This window comes from Zosterops lateralis, assembly GCF_965231275.1.
Source record: "Zosterops lateralis genome assembly, chromosome: 7".
NCBI lineage: Eukaryota > Metazoa > Chordata > Aves > Passeriformes > Zosteropidae > Zosterops > Zosterops lateralis.
In genome coordinates, this window is record NC_139767.1 from 2,435,389 (window position 1) to 2,463,294 (window position 27,906).

The following is a 27,906-nucleotide window of genomic DNA, read 5'->3' on the forward strand; positions in this document are numbered from 1 at the left end:
GCGCAGGCACAGCTGCTCCGGGGGATGCTCGGCTCCCTCCCAGAGCCCGCGGCCTGCCTTCCCCGGGGAGGCATTTGAAGGCTCCCCTTTCATCCGCACACCCTGCACCGAGCAGGCGGCGAGTAAACATCTCCCGTAGCCCCAGCCAGGCGGGCGAGGTCTGGAGCGGCTGCAGCCGCGGGCAGGACCCCGGGGGAAGGAGGCAGGGCCGCCCTCCCGGCTGGCGAGGAGTCCCCGCCGCCGATAGGCACCGTGCCAGCCCCGCTCGGCGGCCGGTCCGCGGGCAGGCTCGCCCGGCAGAGCGGCTGCGGTGCTGCCAGGAGCCGGCTGGCCTGCCCGCAGCTCTCCCCCGGCCCGGTTATATGGGCAGCCGCGGAGGTGGGGCTGAGCTCTTCCCCCGTCGTCAGCAGCATCCCATCCCGGGGGACGGGACAGCCGCCGCTCGGGGGAGCGAGTAACGGGATCGGCGTCAACCCTCGCCGCGACGAGATGGGCAGGAAGCTGGACCTCTCCAAGCTCACCGATGAAGAGGCCAAGCATGTTTGGGAAGTCGTTCAGCGGGACTTTGATCTGCGGAAAAAAGAGGAAGAACGGCTGGAGTGAGTATCTGCTCTTCGATACCTGAGCTGGGGGCGAGCGAGCCAGAACCTCAGCTCCCCGTGGGCTGCCGGGATAAAACAACCTGCTGAGGGTGTGGGCGAGCACACCGGGCTGTGAAACTCAAACACGGCGAATAGATTACGTTATCAGAGGCAAGGTGACACATTCGGGCAGGAAAGGCGCAAACTGGCGCCGTGCCATCGGCAGCGATGCGGGTCGGTGACGCCGCCGCACTTTATGGCGACAAATACCAGGAAATGCCTCTCTGAGGCTCGAGGCAGGTGGGGTTCTCAAGGGGAGACTTCACCTGGGAGCAGAGGATGGGATTTGGCTCCCTTGGTTTTGTTTCATGTGATGCGTCTCGTGTGTTTGGGGCAGGAGTTGTTCAGTGGCTCAAGAGAGTCCTCAGATCCGTGAAGAATCCTGAAAAAATAATTGAGAGGAGTAGTAAACCTACTACTAGTAGTAAACCAATTTTAGTGGCCTTAAATATGCAATACAGGGGGCTGCGCTGTCCTGGGAAGGTTTTAGGGGCCCACAGATTGGGAAAAGATTGAAAATCATTGGAGCAGTAAATTCTATGAACTTCTAAATCCTTATAAACAGGGTGGTGGACAAAAGTGCTGTTTAAAAAATGTTCTGTCAGATCAGATTAAATTTTGAGCATGAGAAGTCACAGGGCTTCAGGTTTTGTTCATGAATTGCATCAGACGCTGAACTTAAAAATGTCTTAACATTTCAAGAAGCTGCAATGACCCTCCTCAGGGTGTGGCCAAGTTCTCGTTATTCCAGAGGAGTGGTCCATGCCCTCACGCTCGGTCTGGGCAGCTCTGCACTTCACTGAGCCCTGAGACCCTCCTAGCTCTGAATTTTGTGAGTCAGGGCTGGTGCTGATACCCCAGGACAATGCCTGGAGATCAGGAGCTCATTAGTTCCTCTGTCAGATTCAAAAGGAGGGGTGAGGAGTAGTAGCCATGCTTGGTTTGGGGTATCTGCATCCCCCAAAACCTTTCAGTCATGGAGACCCTCTCTATTTATACCATCGACTGCAAGAAACTCTCAGTCCTGTATTTTTCATCCCCCTGATTACTTTTTCTTGCCTAAGAAAAGCCAGCCTTCATGGGAGGCAGAGATAATTCAGTGTCATCATCTACTGCCTTCCTCTGCTGGTAGCTCTGAAGAGCAGGAAGGAGATCAGACAGGGTTATTTAGAAAAATTATCACCCTGCAAAGGGTGCATGTCTCCCTTGTGATGCATCTGAGCTCGGCCTGGAGGGAGGAGGTGGAGACCTACATTGCTGTGCCCTGCAGCAAAGAACTGGGCGAGGTGGATTCCTTCCCTACTCGGCCTTGGCGCCAGACTGGCTTATCTGGGCCCCCTTTGATGCCCAGGAAGCTTCCAAATTGAGTGCCATGCTCTGGGAGATGCAGGATGGGGGAAGGTCTCGGGATGCTCCTACCCAGCTGCCCTCTCTCCTCCTAAGGATCATTTTCCCTGGTTTCTTAATTTATTTTTTTTTTTTTAATCATGCCCTGCAGAGGGCTGGCATTAAGCATTCTGAACTACAAAAATTTCTGTACTTCCTGGATAATTTCTGCAACAGACCAGACCACCAGTCTAGGGAAGTATGCCACATTCCTGAGTGCTGGACATGGAGCTATGGGAGAATTTTCTGCCTGTAACAAGCTGGAACATGATGTGACATTATGGGAGACTCTGCGGCCTGTGCTCTGACCAGCCCCATTTATTTTTCTATTCATTTACTTTTCTATTCACCGGGCTTGTCTCAACCTGCCAGCCTTGAAGAAATGTCCCGTCCACCCCCTCCCCAGCTTGGTCTTTTTCTTCCCTTTTTGCTGCTTCTCTGTATTTTGTTTTTGGCAGAAGCTATTCACCAACGAGGGACAAAGGCTTCAGCTGGCCACAAACTGCACAGGCATGTGAAGGCAATGCTTTGCCCAAAAAATTAAATAATGGCCATTCTGAGGGGTCTCTCCCTGAATCTTTCCTGAAACATCCATGCCCTCAACCCCATTTTTGGGGGCTGGCTCCCTGCGTCTCTCCTGGAGTTCCGTTGGTCCAGCCCTGCTGCAGCTGGCATCTCAACACCACAGATTTATTCATTCCCCCGTGAGCAGAGCAGGGAAGAGGCTGGCTGGTGCTCCTGCCAGCAAGAGGAGACAAGAGGTGTGCGGTTCCTGCGGGTTTTAAACTGGTTTGGCTGAGACTCTTCCTTCCTTTGGCAGGTCTGGTGGGTGAGGGAGGAGAGGTGAAGGGATCCAACCGGTCTCTGGGAACCAGAAAAAGCAGTTCCAGTAAAAAAGATTGGATTCTGCTGGCAGCAGCCTTAGCACGGGAGTGGAAATGGAGAACTAAGTCCCACCCAGGGGTTTTTTATTTGAGGATTTCTTTTCAGGAGTCACTAAAATTTACTGCTGGGACATTTGCATCCGTTTGTCCGAATCACTGCTAGAATGGTGAATGGCTGATTATACAAACCAGATGCCCAGTTTTCTGTCTTTATACTGGTTTTTACATCTCCCAGATGTAAATGCAAGTTGGTGTCACTCCTGTGTGACCAGAAACAGAGGAGTGACATCAAAAAATGTGTCTTGCTGTGCACTGGCAGCCAGCTGGCCAGAAAATTCTTCCTCAGGAAAAAAATCAAGAGCTGAGCCCCAATGGGCAAACTGATTAGGTTAAAGAGAGATTAGCTTGACTGACATGCCTGTCCTTCCCACTGCCAGTCACGCCACTGCTCCCAGGCCCAGCCAGGCTCCTGCTGTGGTCACCCCGGCGTCAGTCCGGCACTGGGAGCATCACCAGCGCCTCATGGTCTGCTCCGTGATCCTGAAGCAGCCTCCAGACCTGACTGCTTGAGGGTTTTAACCCAAGCTGACTTCTGCTCTGGAAAACACAGCTTCCTAACCCTGTCTAGAGAGAAAACAACTTTCTAGGACCATCCCTACAAGTCAAACATGTTCCCCTCAGCCACGGCCCCAAAGGCAAACATACCTGAAGTGGTGCGTGGCATGGGCAGCAAACAGAGAGTTTTGGGCAGGGCAGGGGCCCCCACCAGCTTGGCAGGTATCTCAGCTGTCCCCAGCTGGTGCTGGGGCCTCAGCCTCATGCAGGCACTGCTTCCCATGGGGACCTGCTCTGGCAGGCAGGTCTGGATAGTGAAGGAAGCCTGCAGGGATCTGCTGCCAGGTAAAGATGCTCTTGGGAAGCTCTTCCCTTGCACGGGATTATCACACGCATCTCCTCCTGCTGCATCCTCTCAACAGCCAGAACCTTGTTGCACATAACTTAATAAAATTCTCTGCTAAATTTTTAGCACTGGAGAACTACAATAAAAGCCCTTTTAATCCTTTTTAATCCCAGATTTCATTTCTTCTCTCTTTTATTTTTCCCCCCTTTTTTAAACTAAGAATTCCAGAAAGATTTTAATTCCCTGCTTGAAGATTGTGTCAGGTTGGGATACAGCCACAAATTTTGAGAAGAGCCACCCTCCCAAGGTTCCTGGCATTAATGATCAACACCCTGTGAAACAAACAGGACAGGTTTTGGCACAATCACTTTTTTTTTTTTTTTTTTTTTTTTTAAATGATCCTTGTGGGTCCTGTCCAACTCAGAATATTCTGTGATTCTAATATTAAATTAAATCTATATTAAACTCCAGTTGCCCATCCTCAATCTGGAGCCCACTTTGTTGTTAGCTTATTTAACTCGTGATATGTTATTTATTAGATTTGCCCTACAGCTGTTTCCACAAGCTGCAGACTTGCAATGTTCCCTGGAAAATCGTTCCAGAAATGATTGTGGTGTGATGGGCTTTGCCATGTGAGGGTTTGCAGTGAGATAATAGCAAACTCAAGTCCCTGCTTTTGGGGGGCTGTTTTCTACAGGGAGCTGAAATGCAAGATCGACCAGGAGAGCAGCAAGAGAGAGTTCCTGACGAGTCAGTCCCACCTCAATGAGACTCACTGCGTGCACTGCCTGCAGCCCTTCAAGTTCCTGCTGAACAGCAAACGGCAGTGCCTGGACTGCCACTTCTACACCTGCAAGAACTGCAGCCGCTACAACAAGAAGGAGCAGGGCTGGGTCTGCGATCCCTGCCGCCTCTCCAGGTGCCAATCCTCAGGGAATCGCTGAATGGCTTGGGATAGAAGGCACCTTAGAGTTCCACCCCCCTGCTCTTTCACTAGCCCAGATGGCTTTGAGCCCTGTCCAACCTGGCCTTGGACATTGCCTGGGATGGGGCAGCCATGGCTGCTCTGGGCAACTTGTGCCAGGGCCTCACCACCCTCACAGGGAAGAATTCCTTCCATGTGTTCCATCTAATCCTGCCCTCTGTCAGTGGAAAGCCATTTCCCCTGGTCCTATTACTCCAAGCCCTTGTCTCCAGTCCCTGTCCAGCTCTTCTGGAGCCCCTTTAGGCACAGGAAGGGGCTGTAAGGTCTCCCCAGAGCTTTCTCTTCTCCAGATGAACACCCCCAGCTCTCCCAGCCTGGCTCCAGAGCAGAGGGGCTCCAGTCCTCAGACCACCTTTGTAGCCCCCTCTGGTCTCATTCCAGCAGCTCCATGTCCTTTTTTGAGGGGCCCCAGAGCTGGAGGCAACTCTGCGGGTGGGGTCTCACCTGAGTGTGGCAGAGGGGCAGAATTCCCCACTCCCCTGCTGCCCACGTTGTGGGATCAGCCCAGCACACAAGGGGGTTTCTGGGTGCCATTGCACATTTCTGGCTCTTGTCAACATTCTCACCTTCCAGCACTCCCAGTTCCTCCTCCCCAGAGCTGTTCCAAATCCATTCTCCACCCAGCCTGTATATTTTATTTGCTTGGGATTGCTCCAACCAGGGGCAAGACCTTGTTGAACCACATAAATTTCTCTCAGCCCCACCTCTTAAGGCTGTTGAGGTGTCCCTCTGGGTGTCATTCGTTCCCTCCAGCATGTGACAGCCCCACACAGCTTGGTGTGTCAGTGAGCTGAGGGAACAATCAATCCCATTATCCATGTCATCAGCATGCGTGTTAAAGAATTCGAGCCCCATATCAGCCCCTGAGAACACCTCTCCTCACTGGTCTGCTCTGAGGGAGGCTGAGGGACAAGATGAGCCACGGGGATGAGGCTCAACAAGACTTGCCCAAACTCAGCATCCTTTTAGATGAAAGCAAGCTGTGTTTTTTGTTAAGGTACAGTTTTTTGGGATGAAAGTCTGCTCACAGTGAGTGTGTCTGGAGTGCCTGACCTGGGTGTGCCCTCTCTCTTTGGGCAGGATTGTGAAGATCGGCTCCCTGGAGTGGTACTACGAACACGTGCGGTCCCGCTTCAAGAGGTTTGGGAGTGCCAAGGTGCTGCAGTCCCTCTATGGCAGGCTGCAGCCAGGCCAGGGGCTCAACTCTGCATTTCTGGGTGAGGAAATGGCCACTGCTGCACATGGGGAATCTGTGCTGTATCACCTAGGGGTGCACCAGGGGAGGAGCAGCAGTGTTGGTGCTGCTCTGAGTGTCGTGGGGCACCAGGACTGTTCAAAACATCTCAGGGAGGAAGCAGAGGTTCAGGGTTGTCCATTCAGACACACAGCAGATGTTCTTGGTGGTTTTTCTACTGTTTAGTCTTAAGTTTTTACCACAGACTGGAGAGTGTAAGTTCATTACAGTTGGAAAACACCTGTATATGATCCAATCCAACCCAGTACTACCAAGACCACCACTAAAACCGTGTCCCCAGGTGCCAGATCCGTGTGTTTTTTGAACATTTCCAAGGATTGTGGTTCCACCACTTCCTCGACCACCCCTCCAATGAAAAAGATTCCCTAATACCTCATGTTTAATTTTAAAAGCCCCAGGTCTTGCAGTTTGTAGGTATGTAAATTTGCAGCTCTTTTTAAATTTTTTTTTTGGTCATTTCATCACAGAGCTTGTGGAATTAACCCTAGTTTAACCTGCAGGATAAAGCCAACCCTCATTTTTCCCCAAGACCTGACAAGTTTTACAACCAACCTGATTATCCCCTGGCACTGACAAAACTGTGCCAAAATTAATGAATTACCTGTCACCATAAGTAACTGTTTTCTTCAGAGCTTCATGGACCTTGCATATTTCTGATTTTGGTCCCAGAGTACATAAATATATGATGATGTTAATACAAGTTAGTTATTTACCAATTGTCACTCACAGAGCTCCTACTCCTTGGCCTATTGCCTTTGGAAGGCAGTGTGCAGTTAATGCTCATCTTGAGGAGCCACAGAAAAGTTTGCACACATACCATTGACATGACCTGATTCAACTGTTCCAATCACTCTTTTAGCCAGGCCACTCATGGCAGAAATAGCAGGAAAAAAATTAATGGACTGAGAGACAATCCATGCATTGTTTGCACCGAAAATGCATCAAGAGCACACAAAACCCCAACCAAGCGTGAGGGTAACAGCGCCTTGGGCTGCTTTAGATTGAGATTCTGATGCCTTTTTCAAAGGGAAATGATTTTATTGTTTATTACTTCATTAACACCGGTGAATTGGCTCGACCCTCGAACAAGCAAGAATCTCCTCCTGGGATGTATCTCCAGCCATCTGCAGTTGGCTGTGCCTTCCCCTGCAGCTCCCAGGCATGTTGCATCAGCCTGGGGAAGCAGTGGCAAGCAGCTCTTTGACTTTTAAAAGTCAAGTCCTGTCTCCAGGCACCTGTTTTGTTCTGTCTAAAGAGCCTGTTTAACAATTGTTTCTTATGATAGCTAGAGAATGAGAATTGCAGTTAGCCATGGCTCTGAGGCTTCCTCTCTGCTCAAGGAACAGTAAGGAAATGTGATTATTCATTTTTCTCACCATATTTCTCTTTGTTTAGGTCTTCATGACAGAGTTTATAGCCTGCCAGACATTAACAGTAAGTAAAAAAGGGGATTGCAGCAGGGGGCTTGGAGTTAAGCAAGGTTTCCAAAGGCTTTTTGTCTTCACACTATCCCCCCAGCTGTGGGCACATCTGGAGAGATTTGGAGTGGTCAGACCTGGGAAAACATTCCCACACTGCAGTGGAGATGGACTGCAGTGCTCAGCTCCTGCATTGTGGTACATCTGGGGCCTCCAAGGGTAGATTTGGACACAACAGGACTTTTAGTTACATGCCAAATTTGAAGTTTGCAATCACTCATTATCTCAGAGCGATGGCTCACTGATAAATAGAAGAGCTGGCTGGTGGGAATCAGCTCCTGAGCCTTCAAGCACTGGAGTCACCCAGGTGGACCTCGGGGTGCTCTCTGTACTGCAGGTGCCCCTTCACTTCCACATCTGGCAGGGGAAGCAGTGAGAGCCCAGCCAAGCCTTTGCAAGATCAAGTACTGAAAGTAGGTGCCTGCAGATAAAAAAATAGGGGAGGTACTTCCAGTCTGGGCCTTTTCACCCCATAAAAGAAGCATGGCCTCCCCTGCAGGTGCACTGGTGTGACCACCAGGGTGGGGACTCACCTGCTGCCTGTGTCCCCTCCAGGAGAGTGCCAGCTGCTGACCAGCTGTGATGCTGGGGATGACAGTGATGAGGAAGACAACATCCTGCGTGGGGCTGAAGCAGAGCGCTACAGCAGAGTAAGCAGTGCTTCTGGGGCTGCCACTGCCTCCCTCCCTGTCCCTGGCCTGCCTTGGGTGATGGTGGCAGTGGTGATGGCTTTCTGTGCCACTTTCAAAACTGGATCTCTCCCTCTGTTTTGATTCTCTGAGATAAGCTCCTCTCCCAGTTTGTGTGAAAACAACCATATCAGTAACATCAAAAATGCCTGTTCTCTGGAAAAAAGACCCACTCCTAAACACTATGGACCTCACTAATTATTACAAAAGTCACAGCTCCTGCCTCCATAATGAGAACCCACCTGCTTTGGGTTTTTTTACTAATAACCTCCCAAATATTCAGAGATACCTGCCTGCAACATCCTTTCTCTGAGGATGGGGAGATGCTTCAGGGCTCAAAAGCATCACCTGGATCTCTCTCTGAGTGGTAACTTGGCTCAGCTTTCCCAGAGTGCCTTTATAAACCAGGAGAGACATTCTCACTCTGCTTACAGCAGCAATCCTGAGCCAGAGGCTGTGGAAATCAGGAACACACTTTTCCTTGCCTTTAGCACAAGCACACGCTGTGCCTGGTTCCCTTCAGGCAGGACCAAATTTTCTCTGCACAAAGCAGAGCAAACTCAGGCAAACTAAGGAGAGAAAGATCCTCCCTCCCCCTTTCCTCCAGGTCTGTGGACTGTGTCTTACATGAGTTTTCCTTTCTTGCACTTTCTGTGCAAAAGATGTGCAAGACAAAGCGGCTGCTGTCTGTGCACCCCTTTGATTTCGAACTGGACTCAGATTACTCTGCTCAGTCTCGCCGCCAGTCTGTGCAGCTCTCCCCAGCAGCCAGCAGCCCGGATGCTTTCCAGGTACTGGGAGACTCCTGGGGGGTTCCTTTCCTTTCTTCCTCCTTCTCCTTGCTTGCTACCACTGTTCCTTCAGCCTCAGAACTCCCTCAGCTGGTGTTGGGAGACAATGGTGCCCATCCCTGATCCCCATCGCTGCTTGTGGTCTCGTCTTCCAGTTGAAGTCCTTTGCCTCAGGCCAAGTCAGGAGCAGGACATCTGATCCAAGAGAGGATGAGTGCTAAGATGAGACAGCAAGTTCTCTAGCTGAGTCCCTGCAGATTTCCTTGCTCTCAGCAAGCAGACAGTGGTTTCCCTGTGTTGTCCCAAGGCTATGGGACACACCCTGGTTTCCAGCAGGTTCGGTGCTCAAGGGATTAAATGAAATCAGGTTCTTCTGCCATGTTCCCATCCAGCCTGGGGCTGGGTTTGCTGTATGGTGGCACTGGGGTGCAGCTGGCCAGCATCTCCATGAGGCACACAACATGAGGTTGAGATGAATCCCACAGAGCCAGTGTGAGTGAGGGCCAGTCAGAGGGAGGAACACTGGGAGGACAAAGACTGCAGAAATGCTGGTTAATTCTGAATAAGAGACTAGATGTGCCTCAATATCTAGAACTTCTGGCCAGGAACAAGACTCAGACAGATCCAGACAGTGCAGTGAGCTGTGCCCTGTGATCCCACCAGGGGCCAGGGGCCAGCCAGCCCCACCTTCCAGCTCTGGGGATGAACATGGATGGGGTGACCCTGCGTGTGGCAAAAGGTCTTCCACAGCCTGGGAGGCTTCAGGTCCAGCTTTTTGGGCCTCTCTTGTTTGGCTTTCCTGGTGAAATTGCATTTTTAAAGTATTAAACAGCTCCTTCTTTTTAACAATGCTCTGTTTAAACTCTGTTCTTGGGTAGAAATAGGATGTGCTGAGATCTGTAACAACTTAAAAGAAATAAATCTGCACAATTCCACACAAAAATTATTAGAATTTGGGGAAAATAATTAGATCCCTCTTTCTGTTTGTCTTTTCTGTTTCTCCTTTTGCAGCAGAATTCAGTGGGAGGGATGGCCTCTATCAAGTTGGATTTATGGATTACAGATTATTTAAGGTGTTGGCTGTTTGAATAAGTAGAAGGGGATGGTGTTTTAGAGGATCAGAGGGTTTTGCAGCCTGGCTGGAGGAACTTCGTGCTTGTAAAAATTACCAGTGCCCCCTGGCAGTGATGGGAAGTATTGCTCAGGGTTCAGCAGCCAGGCAAAGCCTTTGAATGGGATGATTAGGAACTTTTATGCTTTATATAAATATGATTGGCATTATAAAAGGTCGATCCATGCATATATTGAAGAATGAAGAGAGGAGTTCTTAGTGAAGGTCAGAAGAGACAAGGAGCTGTAGAATCATAGAACAAATTGGGTTGGAGGGACTGTAAAGGTCATCACATTCCAACTCCTTCCACTGTCCCAGGTTGCTCCAATCCTTGCCCAAGCTGGACTTGGACACTTCCAGGGATTCAGGGGCAGCCACAACTCCACATTGTTCTTACTTTGGGGACCCCTGAGCTGAAGGCAGCACTACAGGTGGGGGTCACACAAGTGGAATCTCAATGGGCAGCTGCTCAACAGCACCCTCAACTCTCAGTCCTTCCCAGATTTCCCCAACTCAGCTGAAGATGGGTCTCAGGAGTCCAGGATCACGGATGCAGACCTGGTGTTCCACCACGTGCTGCAGGAGCCGGGGGTGAGCACCCCAGAGCAGCACTTCAGCACGGAGGTTCGGCTCACTGTCAACGCACGCAGGAGGAGCCTGGAAAGAAACACAAAGCCTGGTAGGTTTTGTCCCTTTTGTCCAGGTTCCTCTTGTATCCTCCTCAGACAAGCAGCTGCAAGTGTTGGACTTAACTGAAAATATCTTTGGGTTTTTTTCTGAACAACCCCGAAGCCTCTTTGAGGGTCAAAACCATTTATCCGTCTGGAAAAGGGATTTTCTTAGGAAAGAATCTTCTTGCTGATGTTATTTAGTTGTAAATGGGCTGATCTTGTTCCCAGCAAAGCCAAAGGGGTTGTTCCTAAGGTGTCCATCACTTTTATACCTACTGATAATTTCCAGGGTAGAAACTAGGTACAATCAAATGGATACTGCTAGAAACAATGGGATGTATTTCCTGCTGCAGGCAGAGTTCAACTCCATAGTAAAGGATGTTGTGGCTGCAGAAAGCTTTGAGTTTTTAGGGGACTTGAAGTAGAACTGGAGACAAGAACTGGAGGTTGCTAAGTGGCATCCTTGTAGCTGGGCAGGATGCATGGGTAGGCTAAATGATCTGTGGATTTGTGAGTCTGTAAACCCTCTAAGAGGCAGAATTTGCCTTTTACAAACCTCTGTTCTCTTTGCAGTGATGGCAGAGCCAGGAGGGTTGGATACCGGCTTGGGCATATGCAAATGTAGAACATGTCCTTCTATGTCTCCAGTGGCCTGGCTGTATCTTAAGGACATTTGGAAATGCTGGGTAGACCTTAACATGGCTGTTTAAATTCCCATTCCAAGTCCTGAGGGAGCATCACAACAGCATGTTAATTCCATTTTCTTTCATTATTTTTGTCTCATTTGAAATTCTCCTTTACACAGGAGACTTCCCACTCTTTTTTAATGCTCCATCCTAGGCTGGTACCTCTCTAGCCTGAGCCTAAACATCTTCCAGCACCTGGGTAATCCATAAAGGGCAGCGTACAAACCTGGGCCTCCACAAAACTGGGTGGGCAGTAGTGGGGTTTTTTGTGAGGGGCCTGGCTGTTGAGGGCATGGCAGCAAGGATGGTGCTCCTTGTGCCCCGTGTGGGACCCTGCTGGGCTTGGTGCTCTGTGGGCACAGCATGTGGAGCCACAGCCTCTTCCATCCTCAAACTTGGCCTGGCTTGCAGAAGGGCCTGGGGAAACACCTCATTATTTTCTTGTCTTAAGGATGGGGCTTATGCCCAGGAAGGAAGTCAGGGGTGTGAATGCCTTGTACCTTTCTCTCCCCAAAGGGCTCCCCTGGAAGGAGCCGCCCCGCGCCCGGTACTCAGCTGACATGGACACGTCCGACGAGGAGCTGAAGGGAGCCCAGCTCCCAGCCCACCACGGGAAACGCAGGAACAGAGCCTCCTCCCAGGAGAACATCAGCCACTCCTCAAACCAGGTATCAAACAGCCTCTGCCCACACCAGTCCCTTTGAGGTGCAGGGTGGTTCAGAGGAGAGGAGAAGCAACAGTGCCCAGCTGGGGTGCACTTCTCCAGTCACTGCAAAAAGAAAACCAGGCACTGGTTGGTGCTTCCCTCTGGCTGTGCTGCCATCACAATGACAAACCTGCTCATTTTCCAGCTTGTCCTTATTAATTAATCTGAGCTACTTGTGGGTTCTTTCAATTTCTTAAACTGGATGTGCCAGTGTGTTGCATTTCATCTTCTTTTTTGCCAGGGTCAGGATTAAATATGTGAGATGGTGTTTCTTGTTCAGACTCAGATGTTTATTAATTCTTATTTATATTACAGTCTCACAAACTGTGAGTTCTAGAGCACTTTTATTTAACAACTAAAAATGGAGCTGTATCTCTTTCTCTCTACAAGGCCTTTTAAGGATAAACTGTCCAATTAAGAAATTACACTTAAATTACTTTTACTTTTAACCCAATAACCAACCACCCATGGCCTGCAATGCAGACTTTTCTATCTAATTACAAAATGCCACTTAGACTCATGAAGAAGGTGAAAAAGAAGGACTAACTTCTTCCCTAAAACCTCCATCTTGTTATATATATATATATATATATATAATTATATTCTAAAACCTTAAACTCTTAAGTTTTCCACCATGTGATATTACACACTTTTATTTAAATTACGCACTCATAATCTCAATTCTATCATTTAATTTTGGAAGCCTTCTTCATGGCCTCAGGTAGAATGCAGTGTTTGCTTGGGGGTCAGTGCCTGTCAGCACAGAAAGTCTAAAATTCTCAGCGACCAGAGTTCCAACACCAGTGTTTAATAACCAGATGGAGGTCTGGAGATGGATATTTAATAAGCACCAAGATCCTTCTCTTCCTTTGCAGTGTGTTCCTACCTTGGTAGGACTGGGTCAGGACGACCTGTCACATACCTCTCTTGAGTGATGGTAATGGGGGGAACAGCCTAAAGAAAGGTGTCAAACAGGGTCTAAGCTTGTGTTTTAATTGTTAATCAAGGAGCTGCTGTTCCTGGTGCTGCCTTTGGTGAGGACAGTAGAGCTGTTCTGGTTCCTCAGATCTTGTGAGCGGCAAAATGCAGGGTGGTGTTTGGCTGAATCAGATACAGGGCAGAATCGGTTTCCAGCCTCACATCTGGTAATTTTGCACATCCTGGACCCCTTTTTGGGTAACCAATGTGAGATCTGTGACCACAACCATCCCTCGGCACCACACTTCCTGTGCCTGGGTAGAGAAAGCTTCTCTTTACCATTTACTTCAGTGGGCACATGTTTTAATTAGTAAATGCCATTCCTTCCTGAGGCAGCAGTAAATGGGAGAACCCTGGACTGGGTGTTCTTAATGAGGCCACGCTGTGTTAGGCATGAAATGTGCACCGTGCTTGGCAGTGGGGAAATGGGGCCAAATTCCTATCAACAACTTCCTCCAGGAGCTGGGCAACCTCCCACATCAGGCTGTGGTTTGCTCCCTCACACCTGGAGGAAGGCTGGTGTCACCCTTGTCACCCTAATGGTGAGGAGGCATCTTCTCACTGCCACTTTACCCCCATTTGCTCTCGTGGCAGAATTAAGCTCATTAACTTAAATCGCTCCCCATCCTCCCTGCCCTTTGTGCTGTTGATGTGTTTACAGTCAGCAACCATCCTCCCACCCGGCCTGCTCCTCACCCAGCTCTGCTGGTGCAGAATCACGTTTGTTCACCCTGTGTTATCCCACAGCCTGGCTTCGCATGCACTGTGGTCCTGGTAGGCACCTCGTTGGCACCTGAAGGTTTCAAGGGGTGAAGAACTCAGCTCTTTGACCACACAGATGAAAACTCTCTCCTAAAACTTCCTTAGGGGCAAGTTTGTCAAAATATGGTTGCTTGAAAACCACTTTGGCTTTAGCTCTGAAGAGGATACAGTGTTCAGTCCCAAACACAAGAAACTTCTCCAGTAACTGAAGCAGGGGCTGTTCCCTAGTCCTCTGACTCCAGGAGCTGAAGGTTCAAGAACAAAACTTAAAAAAAATAAAAACTCTATTTAAAAAAGCACTTAAACTTGATGAGACACAAAAAGAAGCCCTGAACTGGTCACTGTGTGGGTCTTTGCCTTTAGATTTTTAAAAGTCAGGTAGGAACAGGACAAAGCCACAAGGAATAGCTCCAATTTATCAAGTTTCTCCCCAGAAGCCACCCTGCTGTACCTTAGGGGAGCTCAGTGGTTCTGGATCCCCAAAGCTTTGATTCTGTCGATGCTGTCTGGCTCTTCTTTATATTAAGCCTCTGTAGAATAAAGGCAGAGTAACCTGTCCTCCCTTCTCAGCAGCAAGGTGTGGTTTTCCCTACCTGATGTTATGGGCTGTGCTTTAAGTTTATTCCCCTTAAATGTTTTAATTCAGAGCACAGTTTGCCAGCCTTTGTCACACTGAGAGAGGTGCAGGGTGACCCAGCTCCTGATGGAGATGTGCCCTAATGGAATGCCCACTCTGCATTAAAGCCAGCCTTGACTGGGAAGGAGAATGAAGCTTTTCAGCTCCTGTCCTGGTAGATTTCCATCAATATCAACAGCAGCCCGTGCTTTAGGCTCTGATCTCTCCCAGTCTCTTCCTTATGGAGATAGGGCAGTGGTGACTCCTGGTTTGTCACCATCTCTGAGGCTGATGGGCCATCAGAGGCTTCTTGATGCAAGACTCGGGCCTTAAACGGGACTGAAAAACCACTTAGCAATGGACTGAAGTGCTTTGTGCCAGTGGGTTTAATGCTGCTTGGAGATGCTTTCCGTTTGGGGTGGAAATGACAGCTCTGCTCTCCACAGTGCCAGGTTTTTTTATTCATCTTCCTTTAAGCAGGTGCAAGCACCCCTAGCTGTTGTGAGGGTCTAATTAATCAAACGCTGGCAAGCACAGAAACTAAGTGAGAGGATGGCAATTGTTACAAAAACAAAGCCTGCCCCTCACATGTCTTTGTTACCACCTTTGCTTACTGCTTTTGCGGCTTGCTCCCCTTTGAGTGGGCAGAAGCCACTCAGAACAGCAGTGATGCACTGGTAGTGTCATAAAACAGGCAATATTTGTCATCATTTATGTTTTATTTGTCTGGATCAAAGGAAATAGACTGGTTATTTTTTCAACGAAAGAAAAACTTCATTTTCTAAAGGGGAAGGAAAAAAAAGCTTCCTTTAATGTTTTCAGTGATCATAGAGATGTTTTGGTTTAAATGGATCTGAAAAATATCTCATTCCACCCCCTTGCCATGGGCAGAGACACTTTCCACTAGCCCAGGGTGCTCCGAGCCCTGTCCAGCCTGGCCTTGGACACTTCCAGAGATGGGGCAGCCACAGCTTCTCTGGGAAACCTGTGCCGGGGCCTCCCCACCCTCACAGGGAAGAATTTCTTCCTAATGTCTAATCCAAATCCACCCTCACCACAAAGGTTTGTCTTGGTTTTTGAGCACAGAAAGTAAGTTCTCTTTGATTTTCAGGATTTTGTCTGTCTTTAATATCTGCCCTTCTCTCCATGCCCCATCTTTACTCAGAATAGTGAGGGAGAAGAGAGGGGGATGCATCTGGGTAGACCAATGCACAGAGAAGTCAGAAAATTTCAAAGTGATGGGGAAAACTTTCAGGTTTGGTTTTTCTACTTGGATTTTTTCCATGGGGAATTCTTGCCCCTTCCTTCTTCCTCTCCACCACTGCGTTGGCAGGCATGTGATGGGATGGTTACAGCTTGAAAAATGTTATAATAGGAAGAGAAAATGGATCTTGGCTTGAGTTTGGGGCAGCATGGGAATGATGGTGATATGGGTGGCTTAATTGCAGGCTGGTGCTTTTATTGGTGATGGGCTTTTACAGTCACTGCATCAAAGCTCCAGATGCTTTGGTGGGGATTGTCTTATGCTGGGGGCTCGGTGTAGCTTGGAGTTTTCCAGATTTGAGGTTTCTCTGCACCTCCTGGAGCTTAATGGCATTTTTAAGACATTACTTAAAAGATACTATTTTTTAATGTCTTTTAACTCTGCCCACAGCAGCAGTGTCCTGCTGCTTGCTTTCCTCTGCTGGTTGCACTGTTTCCTCACCGTTCTGGCAGTGGTGGCTGGGCTGTTCTCTCCTCCTTTTCCCTCTCTCTCCCTCTCTCTCTCTCTATCTGCCTGTAGATCCATGAGCTCAACACTCGTATGTCTGCAATCGAACGGGTGCTGAACCGCTTGGAGGAAAAAATCCTGACGTGCTCTGACAAGGTAACCGGGCAGGAATTCTGCAGGGATGGACTGTGGGGTGTTCTGCTCTCTTCCCCTGCCCACTGCAGAGGCTCCTCTGAAGCAACCAGCATTGCAGGGATGGACAAAATCATAGGAATATTCAGGTTGGAAGAGACCTCTAAGATCACCAAGTCCAGCCATTCCCCTACCGCTGCCAAGCCCTTCACTAAACCCTGTCCCTAAGTGCCACAATGGCCTGGGCTCTTGGAGTTCACTCCTCTGTTCTGGCCTTGCAGGCTGTTCTCCAGTTCCAGGTGATGGAGTGCCCTAGAAAACATGGCATGGCAGGATAGAAACAGCAGAAGATTTAGACCCTGTGCAAACCAGTGCCTTCCTTGCCCCCTCTGCACAAGGAAAATGTGGTTTCAGGCTGATACTTCATGAAGTGCTAATTTCAGGAGTTTTGTTAGGTGGTGTCTGTATCTGCAGAGCTGCGACAGCTCATTTAAAATCATGGGACACTCAGTCAGTGCCTATGAGGAAGGCACCTGGTTATTGTGACTGTGAGAGCTGAGTCAAGAAGCATTTCTGTATCTCTTCTGAGCTGCCCTCACCTTACCATGCCATCAAACTTGGAAGAAATCAGCTAAATTAAGTTAAAGCTGAGCAACAGCGTAGAATCTGTGAATACTTAGAACGCTTAACATTGATTTTTGGGTTTCTAGTTTTAGACTCTGCACTCTTTTCCTTCATGAGAACCCATCACCACTCTGGCAGCTGATGGCTCAGTAGAATGGATGGTGATAATTACAGGCAAGGCCCTGAGGCATGGATGAAACAATGCAATTCCTCCATGTTTTTTTCCTGCAAGGGGGGATGGCCATGATTTTAATCATTCAGGGTTTCCATCAGTAATCCTGACCAAGAGAGTAAGGGGTTTTCACAGTGTCAGGTTCCCACAGTTTATTCCGATATCTAGAGCAGAGGCAGTGGGTCTAAACAGCAGTGGGACAGGCTGATGTTAACTACGAAGCAAAGCTTTCCAGCAGAAAGGATAGCAGAGCCCTGGAATAGGTTGCCTGGGAAAGAGATTGCCTGCTGCAGGTGCCACTGTTGGAGGCTGTTAAAAACAGCTCAGACAAAACCCCACCAGGTATGACACAGGTAATTGTATTCCCATCTTAATGCAGGGGTCAGCAAGTTCAGGAACTTCTGGAGATCTCTTACAGGAGTTTAATAGGATTCTTCTCCAGCTGCCATGAATTGCACCTAACAACAGGAGTGGGTGGCAATGTGCCATCCATCCTGCAGGGAAATTTTCTGTGTGGTTTCTCATCCCAAATGACATTACCCAGAGGTTCCAAAAGTTACCTCAGGGAGTGGCAATTCCCATGGCTGCTTCCCTCTCTCTGGTGGACCTTGTTTCTGTGTTGCTGTGATCTCTGCCATGGTTCCTAACAAAAATGTGGTGGGTTTTGGCCCCAAATCCCTCATGCCCACCATTTTAAGGCAAGGGGAAAGGCAACTTTCCACAGAGAAAATGAAGCAAGTTCTCTGCATGGGAAAAAATGGGAATGGAGGTTCTTTAGGTCGAGGGTTTGTGTTCCTCAGTGAGGAGCTGGAGCACAGCTCACTGGGCTCTGCTGGTCCCTGGAGTGGTTTCAAAGTCCCTCTCTGCTCACACTCCTTGAGCTCCTCTGCTTGGTGAGCGTCTGGGCCCAGGCACGCCCCATTGTCCACCTCTCACACCACTCCCTTCTTCTGCTCCTCCAGTCTGTGGCCCCAGAGTCCCACACTGATCCTGATGCTGAGGAGGAGGAGCTGAAGAGGAAGCTGGAGGAGTTGGCCAGCAACATCAGTGACAAAGAAGTCTCTTCTGATGAGGAGGACTGTGAAGAAGAGAAGAGAGTGAAGAAACCAGAGATGAGCTCCTCCAGTGATCATGTGGCCAGGGATGTTAGAAAGGTAATCTGTGCCCTCTCACCCACATCATTCCAGGCTGCATCCATGATTCCTTCTGCTCTCAGTGGTTTATGGTTTTGCACCATGAAAACGTGACTCTTCTGCTGTCCCACACCTCCACCAGGGCTGTGTCTGTGTCTGCTTTAACAATGTCAAGGGACAGGGAAGTCCCAGGGTGTTAGATCTGCACATTTCTCCTTGCAGGCTCTCTCAGCCTCACCCAAGAGTCAAAAGTAAAGCCTCTGAGAGTTCTTGCAGGCTACTGCCTGTCATGGAGGGGTACACAACCTCCACATCTACTTAGAGGAGTTGTCCCAGCATCTGGAAGTCACTATGGAGAAAAGTCCTGGGGTGAGAGAAGGGCTCAGTGATGATTTAGTACTAGCAACTTTTGTCAGGCACCTGCTACAGCCTGAAATGTCTTTTCCACACCTCTCAGTGCTCTTGAGTCCCTAGATCCCTGACCCCGCTTCCACTCTGCTAGACCAGCATCTCTTGCATTTCCAGCTCTGTGCTGAGTCCTGTCCCTACTCAGTGGTGCGTGACCTGTGGGGACAGGGATCAGGGGGAGGAGGACAGGTCACAGCAGCTCTGCTGTGTGTTCCCCGTTGTGCAGAGGCTCCAGGATGATCCATTAGCACAGATGGAGAGGTCAGGATTCCCTGTTGGGTCTCTGAGGGCTGGTTTGTTCATCCCCTCACTCCTGCCTTGGCTGTGGAAGGGGGATGTGTGCATTTGCTGCAGCACCTCCACTGCTGGCAAAGGAAGGAGGCAGGCACCACGCTCCCCCTCTCCTCTCCTGCAAAGCTCCACTCATCCAAGGCTGTGGTGGCTTTCATGGTGCCATGAAGCCTCCCTTTAATGTGCATTTCTTCCTCACAACACGAAACCTAGTGGGTTTGGGTACCGTTTGCTGTGCTCTAATTGCCACTGGAGCTTCCTTAGCCACAGCATCCTTTACTGCCTCCTTTTTCCTGAAGGCTGCTTTCAGATGATTGCTGCAGCCAGACACAACTTCTCGTAGGTTGAACAATCTGCATCACCTTAATAACCATTTCTAATTAAGTGCAGATAAGTGGTAACTCACTGAGCCAAGGGGACTTTTAGTTTCTGTGTGAGCTGCTGAACTGCAGCAGACAGAGGCTCAAACCCTGAACTGTTTGTGTGGCATCAGTGTAAGATTCTAGTTTCTTATTAAATGAATGAAGCCTGCATCCTCCAGTTTTGCTACTTTCTTTGCCCCCCAGCCCTGCTGTGAAGCACGTAGGAATACTGAGATAGAAATGTCTGCAGTATCTGGACCAGCCTTGGTTAAAGGCTGTCAACGTGGATGATGTTTAACAGCAACTTTCCTTATACTTACAACAGATCCAGGTTTGAATTTTGTGTGATTCTGAGGGATTTTTGATATGAGGTTCCTCCAGTCAAGATGAAATCTCCTAACTGGGGGAGCACTGTGATGGAAGCACACGAACCTAATGGAAAATGTGAAAAAAAACCTCTGATCTACCACGAAGCCATCATAAAATGATAAAAATATCATCTGGACCGAGTTAGCTGGTTCTCTGCAGGACAGCTTGTCCTGGAAATACATGCAGTTGTAAACATAACCAGCACATTTGTCACCCCCATCTCCTTGGTTTCTAGGGAATTATCAGCTGGGAGAGAGATGATGAGTTTCTTGGGCCCATTTTTACATGTGTTTAGCACCTCATCAAGCTGAGGGCAGCACTTAGGGGCATTATTGCCATCAGCGCTCCTCCGGGTGGGAAGAGAGAACATTAGCCCCAAGTTCTGGTGGTGTGGCAATACAATCATTTTATGGGGTCGGGTTGTTTTTACTCTTTTGCCACAAATTCAAGGAGTTGTTTGCATCCCTGCTCAGGCCCGCTGAGGTGTAAAGCAATATGCTGCAATTAGATCTTAACTGCTGCGTAACCGAGTGGCCTCAGGTGCTTCCAGTGAAGGAAACATCCCTCCATAACCTCTTTTCCAGGCCTTTTAAAGTGACTGCTTTTGTCACAGCCGTCCTGCAGAAAAGCACGGGCTGAGATCAAAGCTCTGCATCCGCCCGGTGGAGAGCCCTTCAGGAGCAGCGTAATTACCGCTGTTAATTATCACTCCTCCCTCTCTCCGCAGCTCCTGGAGGTCTGCTGCCCCTCTCACCCCCGGCTTGTGTTGTTTTATGCACCACATTAAAATAACATCCGTATTTTTCCCCCCTCCCTCCCTGCACGCGGGCTCTGGCAGAGGTCGTCGGCTCAGGCTCTGAGTGAGATCACGGCCAAAGTGCTGAGGGCCATAAACGCCACGGAGGAAGCGGTGTGGGAGTCCCTGCATGGAGAGAGCCAGGGCTGTGCCCTCCCTGCGGGGCAGCCTCCGGGCCTGGCAGATGGGAAAGAGGTGGCCGAAGTGTACCGGGAGCTTGAGGAAAATGTAAGGCTCCCCGAGATTTTGGGCAGCGGAGGGTGGGAATATAAAGGAATAACCCCCCCAAAAAAATTTCTTGTTAGGGGGTAGGTCAGCACTGAAAGGATGGTCAGCAGAGGGATTAAAATTCTGCTCTTAGAGATGCTGCAACAGCAAAAGCTCTGTCTTGTGGCTTTCCGTTCCTTAGTTCCTGGTCCTCTAGGTGATGAGTGTGGTGCCCACCTTGCTGTAGCATCACTTTGCAGGACTTCAGCAGTCCCTACTCCAGCAAAACTTGTGTCCCATTCCCTCCAGCTCCTCCCCAGCACTGTGTTTCATCGAGGGGTTTATGAGCATGACCCACCTCTTCACTAAGGCTGCTTGTGCCTGGGGCTGATGGGTTTGTGCAGGTGACAAGTTCACAGCTAGAGCATAATCCCCCTGCAAGGTTTGTGTATCACCGGAGCACTGACAGCTTTTTTAGCCACTGTAAACCCATAGCAACTGATTCCCTGTGGAAATGGTTTGCACCCACAGTGCCCTGTGCCAAGCTCCAAAGAAACGTGGGAAATGTTTCTTTGGGGAATGTCCTGCACTGGGGAGCAGGGTTTAGGACACACTCCGTGGCTCATCTCTCACTGGGGAAAGCTTACAAGTAAAAGCAGGGAGCTGCAACCCCTGGATGCTTTCTGGCCAAATACAGCATCCCAGGAGAACAGGTGTGGCATGCATAGAGGTTCCCTCTCTTCCAGGATAGGGGAAGGATGTGAACTTTGGGCTTAGTGCTGCTGCTGCTGCTGCTGCCGTCAGCTTGGGACAGGGGTGGATAGACAATGGCCCTGGGAGGTGTGTGTCATCCTGCCACTCCCTGGGGGATCCTGGCTGAGTCACAGCTGGCTGGCCACTGTTCTCCTCTCCAAGGCATGCCACCCACCTTGGAGGGCACTGGGAGAGTCTGGTGGGCCAACAACAAATCCCTGTGACTCAGGTTGGGTGTGCATGGCCTTATTTTGCACTGGGATGGGGGGTGCTTCTGGAAATGTGGTGCTGTGATTTGGGTGTATGAACTGTAGTTCAGTGCATGCAGAGGGCTCCTTCCAGGCAGTTTTCTACAATGCCCAGCCCAGGGAAAGCTGAGAGGGCTGGAGGAGCAGCCATTGCCATGGCAGTACTGAGATTTTGGGATCAGTCAGCAGAACAGTGGCCACATCTGACCATCTGATGTGATTTCATACTGGTGTGTTAATGTTTCCTGAGCTGCCTTGCTTGGACCTGTGTCCTTGTAGTAACCTGGGAGGAGACAAGTGGCAGTGAACCCAGAGGTTTTATTGGGATAGATCCTCTCACCCTTCTTCTCTAGGCAGCAAAGTGAGGATGGTGCAGGCTGATCCTGCTCCCAGCAACACAGACACCCTAAGAACAGACTGACCAGGTTTGGAAAGTCAGTTTGTCCCCTTCCCAGCTCTGCCCTCACAGGACACAGCAGCCGGAGCTGGTTTGCAGGTACCTGCTCTCCCTCTGAGCACATGGCACAGAGTACTGCTGCTTCTGGAGCAGGTCACTGAGTTTTGGTCCTTCCTGTGTTCCCACTGAGTCTCCTACCACTTCACACTGTTGGTAATTGCTCTCAAAAAGCCCAGGGAAGGGAGAAAATGAGACGAAAAGCAATGTCAGAGCTGACTGGAATTGTCTGTGCTGCAAGGCAAGAAGGCAGTCAAAAAAGAGTGGCAGGAGCTGCTGCGTCTGGGGCTGCAGTCACACCAGGAGAGGGGAGCTCCAAGATGGTTAATTCCTCAATGCAATTTTCCTTTTGCTGTGTTTCAGGTGTACCTGACTGCTGGAAAGGCCTACCAGCTTGAGAAGACCCTGAAGGAGCTGGAAGAAGGGGCTCAGCACAGTGGCACCACCGACTCAGAGCTGTCAGAGCTGGAGGACAAAGTGGCCTCAGCAGCAGCTCAGGTGCAGCAGGCAGAGAGTGAGGTGAGGGCCTGACTCTGACAGATACTTTGCCAGTGATGGCAAACAAAGCCACTGACAGATCCTCCAACCACCATCTGTATGTCTTTTCTCCTCCCTCTAAAGATATCGGATATTGAGTCCCGGATTGCAGCTCTGTCTGCTGCGGGGCTGACAGTGAAGTCTGTGGAAAAGGCAAAGAAGAAGTCAAGTGTGCAGGTGAGCATGGAGGGTGATGGCTGTGATGTAAGTGTTCCCCTGAGCTGTAGCTGCTCCCCCTGGGTGCTGGGAAGGGCTGCCTGGCTCACTGAGCCATTCCCAGCTCTCCCCGTGCTGCCAGGGCAGACTGAGCTGTCCTCTTGCACCCCCAGAGACACCTCTGCCTTCCTCTGTCCACAGGCTGCCTGTCTCCATTCTCCTGGTCTTGCCAGCAGCAGTCCTGGGGAGTCTTTGGATGACATTAAAGTGAGTGTGTGTTTAATCACAGGCTGTGCCTGTGGCACAGAGCTAAGCCTGGACACCACCAGGGTCTCCAGGGGTCTGCCATCAAAGCAGTGGCCTCAGTGGAGACCTCTGCCCTCCCATCCCTTCCCCTCTGCACTCTGCTCCCCTTCTCTTGCAGGCTATGCCTGGACTGCAGAGGTTCAGGAGGAAGTTCAACAGTCCCCTGGAAATCACCAGTAAGGACCAGGGCCCTGCCCGTGGGAGATGGGGCCTGTGGGGGGCTGGGCTGGGCTTTGGGAATGCTGATCCTCCCTCTCACTGCATCCAGCTGCAGAGGGGTCCCCTTCCCTGTGCTCACTGGTGGGACAGGCAGAGGGGAAACCTGTGCTGGATAACTGGGAAAGGAGGCAGCAGCTGGCAGGGCTGGGAACAGTGATGGGAGAGCAGAGACCAGGCTGAGGTGGCCGAGTCCTCTAAGAGCCAGGACTTCCCTGCAGGCACCCCAGAGCCTAGGGAGACACACCTTCATTCCTTTGTCTGTGACATCCCGTGGGCTCTTAGGCCTCAAAGCCTCACGTAAGCCCATCCTCTCTTCTCACAGCAATTTCTTCTGTGCTTGGCCATCCTGGGGAAGGTATCCTTCCCTGGATGACATGCCCCACCCCTGGAAATGTTCCAGGCCAGGTTGGATGGGGCTGGGAGCAACCTGTTCTAGTGGAAGGTGTCCCTGCCCATGGCAGGCAGGTGGAACAAGAGGGGATTTCAAGTTCCTTTCAACCCAAACCATTCCATGACTCTGTGAATCTTGACCCTGCTGCCCACCCGACTCAGCCCCTGGTCTCTTCTGGGGGGCAAGAAGCCCTCCAGGGCCCAGCTATGGACAAACAGCAGACTGGGAGAGCTTCAAAGTAGAGGGTGATCTGAAACTTGGCACAGCAGTTTGTGTGGTAGGGGGACAATCACTGGAAATGTTTCATCCTGACCAAAATCAGCGAGGCCCATTAGGAAATTACTTTTCTATTCCTCTCTTATCTCTCCTCACAAGCTTAAAGGCAAAAGGGGAGGCTCTCCTTCCAGATAATGGAAGATGAAGAGAGGGAGGGGGGAAAGATCATTTAATGCAGAGGTGGAACAGCATTTCCCCCATTCACACAGAAAATTAACAGTGCTTTTCCCAAAGCTGGAGCTGGTAGGTGGAAAGGTCCCTTGTCCTCATCCTGAGGAGGAGTCAACTGCCCTCCCTCCTGCAAAGGCCAGGCAGATAAAGGCAGCCCGTGGGATACATCCGCCCTGCGAGGAAATAGAGGGATTTGCAATGGGGACAGACGTCACCAGGCAAACCTAATCCCCCATGCCTGGGCTGGGCCAGGGAGTGATTTGGTGTCCTCACTGCCTGCCTGGCAGGGCAGTCACTTGGGAAGTTCGGCCTGAAAAGGTGCAGCTGGTGGAAGTCAGTGGCAGAGGAGACAAGATGAGTTAACAGGTCAAGAAGAACCTCACAGGCTGAGGCAGTGAGAACTTCTCCCAGGCTGGGGTTTTGTGGTACCACGGAGCTTTCCAGAGCACAGGCCCTGGCAGTGGACTGCACCAGGCTGGCTCAGCTCACACAGAGCTCTGGAGAGCTGCGCAGCAGCAGCTCCTGTCTCCTTGTTACCAACGTGCTTCCCATCACCCTCCCACAGAGGGAAGCACCGGGATGCATCTGAACCCGCAGCCAGATTAGTAAATCCCAAGTGACTTGGTGAGTGGCTGAACCCCCTGGTGAGGTGGGTGAGGACCTACTGCCCATCTCTTTTCTTCCCTCTCGGCAGGTTTTGACGACTCCTTTGACCGCAATTCCGTGTACCGTGGCTCGCTGACGCAGAGGAACCCCAACGGGAAGAACAGGAGGGTGGAGCGGCTCTTTGCGGTACAGACCCAGCCCCATGGGAGGGCTGCAGCCCTGCCTTCCATGGGGCTGCCCTTCCCCACTTTCTCCTCAGGCTGATGGAGCCCCTAGCTCCCAGTGCTGGTGCCACCCTGCTGTCTGGTGAGGGCAGGAACAGCCAGGCACCACCCGCTGAGGGCCAGGATGTCCCGAGCCCCAGGAAGGATGGACATCTTGGAATCCCTGGTGGTCCATGGGATGGTGCAGGGGCTCAGTCCGTGCAGTGGCAGCTGGGAGGGATAAGGAGCAGGCTGGGTTGGCTCAGGGTGGTGTGGACACGGTGGTGGGCTGAGGTTTCTCCTCCTTGTGCCTTGCAGAAGCCTGTGATGACCCACCTGTCCTGAGGAGAGGGGACCTCCCTGCTGCCGCATTTCAGTGAAGATACAAGACCTCAACAGAGCAAAGCCTCTCACAGCCTTCCCTGCAGCACTTTCTCCTTCTTCTCCTGAGCCCCTCTCTCCCTGAAACCCTGGACAGAAAGGAAGCCAGAGGCCATGGGCAGGAGGCCTTGCTGGGAGTTGATGGGAAGAGGAGCAAAGCACTGGGGTGCAGACATGTGGTCAGGGGCTTTCACGGGAGGATGCTGGAATGAGACCTTGGATTGGGGCAGCTCTTTGGTACTGGCTCAGCCAAGGGGACCAGAGAGGTGCAGAGCAGGAGGGACCTCCTTGGAGAGTGCTGTGACATCCAGCACAGGGACCAGGGCAGGGACACAGCCCTCCCTTGGCAAAAGCTCTCAGTGCCTGTCCCTGCTCCCTCCCAGGTTCCTGCTGAGCAGGGACAGGAGCTGACAGTGAGTGTGGAATGCCCTTGGGGTACCCCAGGTGGAAGAGGGACCCAGGTATCCTGGGATTCACATTCCAGTGGTGGTCCCAATTCCCAGCCATGTCCCATGGAGCTTTGCTTCCCTTCCCTGAGCAGCAAAGCAGGATGAGAGCAGTGCTGGTGCCCTCCCAGTGAGCACCCCCTCTTTGCCCCAAGCCATGCAAACACCTGCTGAGGCTTCTGCCACCATGCCTGAAGCAGCTGTGGCCATCTGGGGATGGGAGGGAGGCCTGAGGGAAGCAGTGGCAAGAAAAGGGAGAGGAAAGGCTGGAGGGCTTGTTTGGGATTGGTTTGCTTTTCCACCTCTTGAAGATATCTCCACTCCATGTTAGGCTGTGTCAGCAAGATGCAAAACTCCAGCAAGCAGAATGTAGGTGCTCCACAGAGGGGTCAGCCCCTGACAAGATGCACTTGTTGGATGAGCATGTCCCCTGTCCTGATGAGGCCATTGTAGAGCCTCTTAGGACCATCCCATCCTCTGGAGGGGCTGTTATGACCTTTGGGGGCTGCAGCAGCCCTGGGCCCCTGGTGTCACCCTCCCCCAGCTCCCCCAAGATGTTTGTTTTCCTCCAGTATTCAACTCTCCACATCCACTAAGCCCCGTGGATCAGTACCAGCCCCACATCCATGACCAGAGCATCAGGATGGGCAAAGGGTTGCTTTCTCCTGCAAGTCACTTTGGGAGAGTTTTTTGCTCCTGTACAGCTCCCACTTTTTCTCTCTCCTTCCCTCCCTCCCCAGTGGGCAAAGTGGGGAGGATCACTTGCAGCTGGAGCAGGGATGTCAGACCAATGCTGGCAGTTTCCCCTCCATGGCCGCCCAGGCTGGATAATTTTAGGCAATTCCTGTGCATCTGAGCTAAAACCACTTTAATTACGAGCAGTAGGGTGAATTCTCATGCAAGTAACACATTTGTTTGGCTTTGGTAGAAGTAGAGGCTGCTAACTGCCTAAGAATTGGTCCTCTGGCCATCCCAGAGAGTATTGTAAGTCCATTGTCTGGGCTTCTCAGCTGGAAACAAAACCAGTTTCTTAATTTAAAATTAAATCCTGCTGGCCTGCAGCTCAAAAGGGTAAATGCAAACCTCTGCTGTCACAGAAACTCTCCCAGACACTGCGGCTTCCCTGGATCCAGTGCTGGGATGGCAGCTCCTGGGCTGGAAGAAAGGAGCTCCACCAAGATCATCCAAAGGGTTTGCACCCACCCTTCTGGCGTCAGTGTTCAGCCTTCACCCCGGCTCTTGCTTGTCTGACATGACTCAAGTCCTTCCATGCCTGGCCCTGTGAAGGAATCCTCACAGGGAACCTCAGCAGTGCAGACCAGTTCAGTAGCCACCCACGTTGTCCTTTGCTGGTTTCCTGACCCATTTACCCCTGTAGAGATTATAATAAATATACACTAAATCATGCAATAAAGCCAATTTTGTGTCCACAACCACCCACCCATTTCCCAGTGTCTGTTTTCTCAGCACACTCGAGTGAGGCTCCTTTCTCTCCCCATAGAGTCTCAGAATGGTTTGGGTTGGAAGGGACCTCACAGCCCATCTCCTTGGACATCCTGCCAAGGCCAGGGACATCTTCCACTAGCCCAGGTTGTTCCAAGCTCTATCCAGCCTGGCCTTGAACACTTCCAGGCATAGGACAGCCACAATTTTCTGGGCAGTGTGTGCCAGGGCTTCACCACCCTCACACTGAAGAATTCCTTCCCAATATCCCGTCTAACTCTGCTCTCTGGCAGTGGGAAGCCGTTCCCTGTGTCCTATCACTCAAAGTCCTTGTCCCAAGTCCCTCTCCAGCTCTCCTGGAGCCCCTTTAGGCACAAGAAGGGGCTCTGAGGTCTTGTCAGAGCTTTCTCTTCTCCAGGTGAACACTCCCAACTGTCCCAGCCTGGCTTCAGAGCAGAGGGGCTCCAGCCCTTGGAGCATCTTCATGGCATCTTCTGGACTTGATCCAACAGCTCCATGACCATTTCTTTAACCATCCTGTGCCCTCCTTGCTTTAAAACTGGCCAGGTGG

General features: G+C 50.8%; 1 protein-coding gene across 1 annotated transcript; it reads left to right on the forward strand.

The window, feature by feature from the left end:
* The first annotated feature begins 431 nt into the window (after nucleotides 1-431).
* MLPH (melanophilin) lies at nucleotides 432-27,272 on the forward strand. The gene is made up of 16 exons (XM_083865689.1): nucleotides 432-599; nucleotides 4,510-4,731; nucleotides 5,878-6,014; nucleotides 7,448-7,486; nucleotides 8,086-8,180; nucleotides 8,882-9,010; nucleotides 10,614-10,800; nucleotides 11,995-12,146; nucleotides 16,324-16,407; nucleotides 18,142-18,333; nucleotides 22,564-22,719; nucleotides 22,822-22,914; nucleotides 23,095-23,160; nucleotides 23,318-23,375; nucleotides 24,951-25,048; nucleotides 25,384-27,272. Exons 1-16 carry the CDS (start codon nucleotides 490-492, stop codon nucleotides 25,408-25,410), a joined length of 1,845 nt encoding a protein of 614 aa, XP_083721815.1. The 5' UTR covers nucleotides 432-489; the 3' UTR covers nucleotides 25,411-27,272.
* The last annotated feature ends 634 nt before the right edge of the window (nucleotides 27,273-27,906 follow it).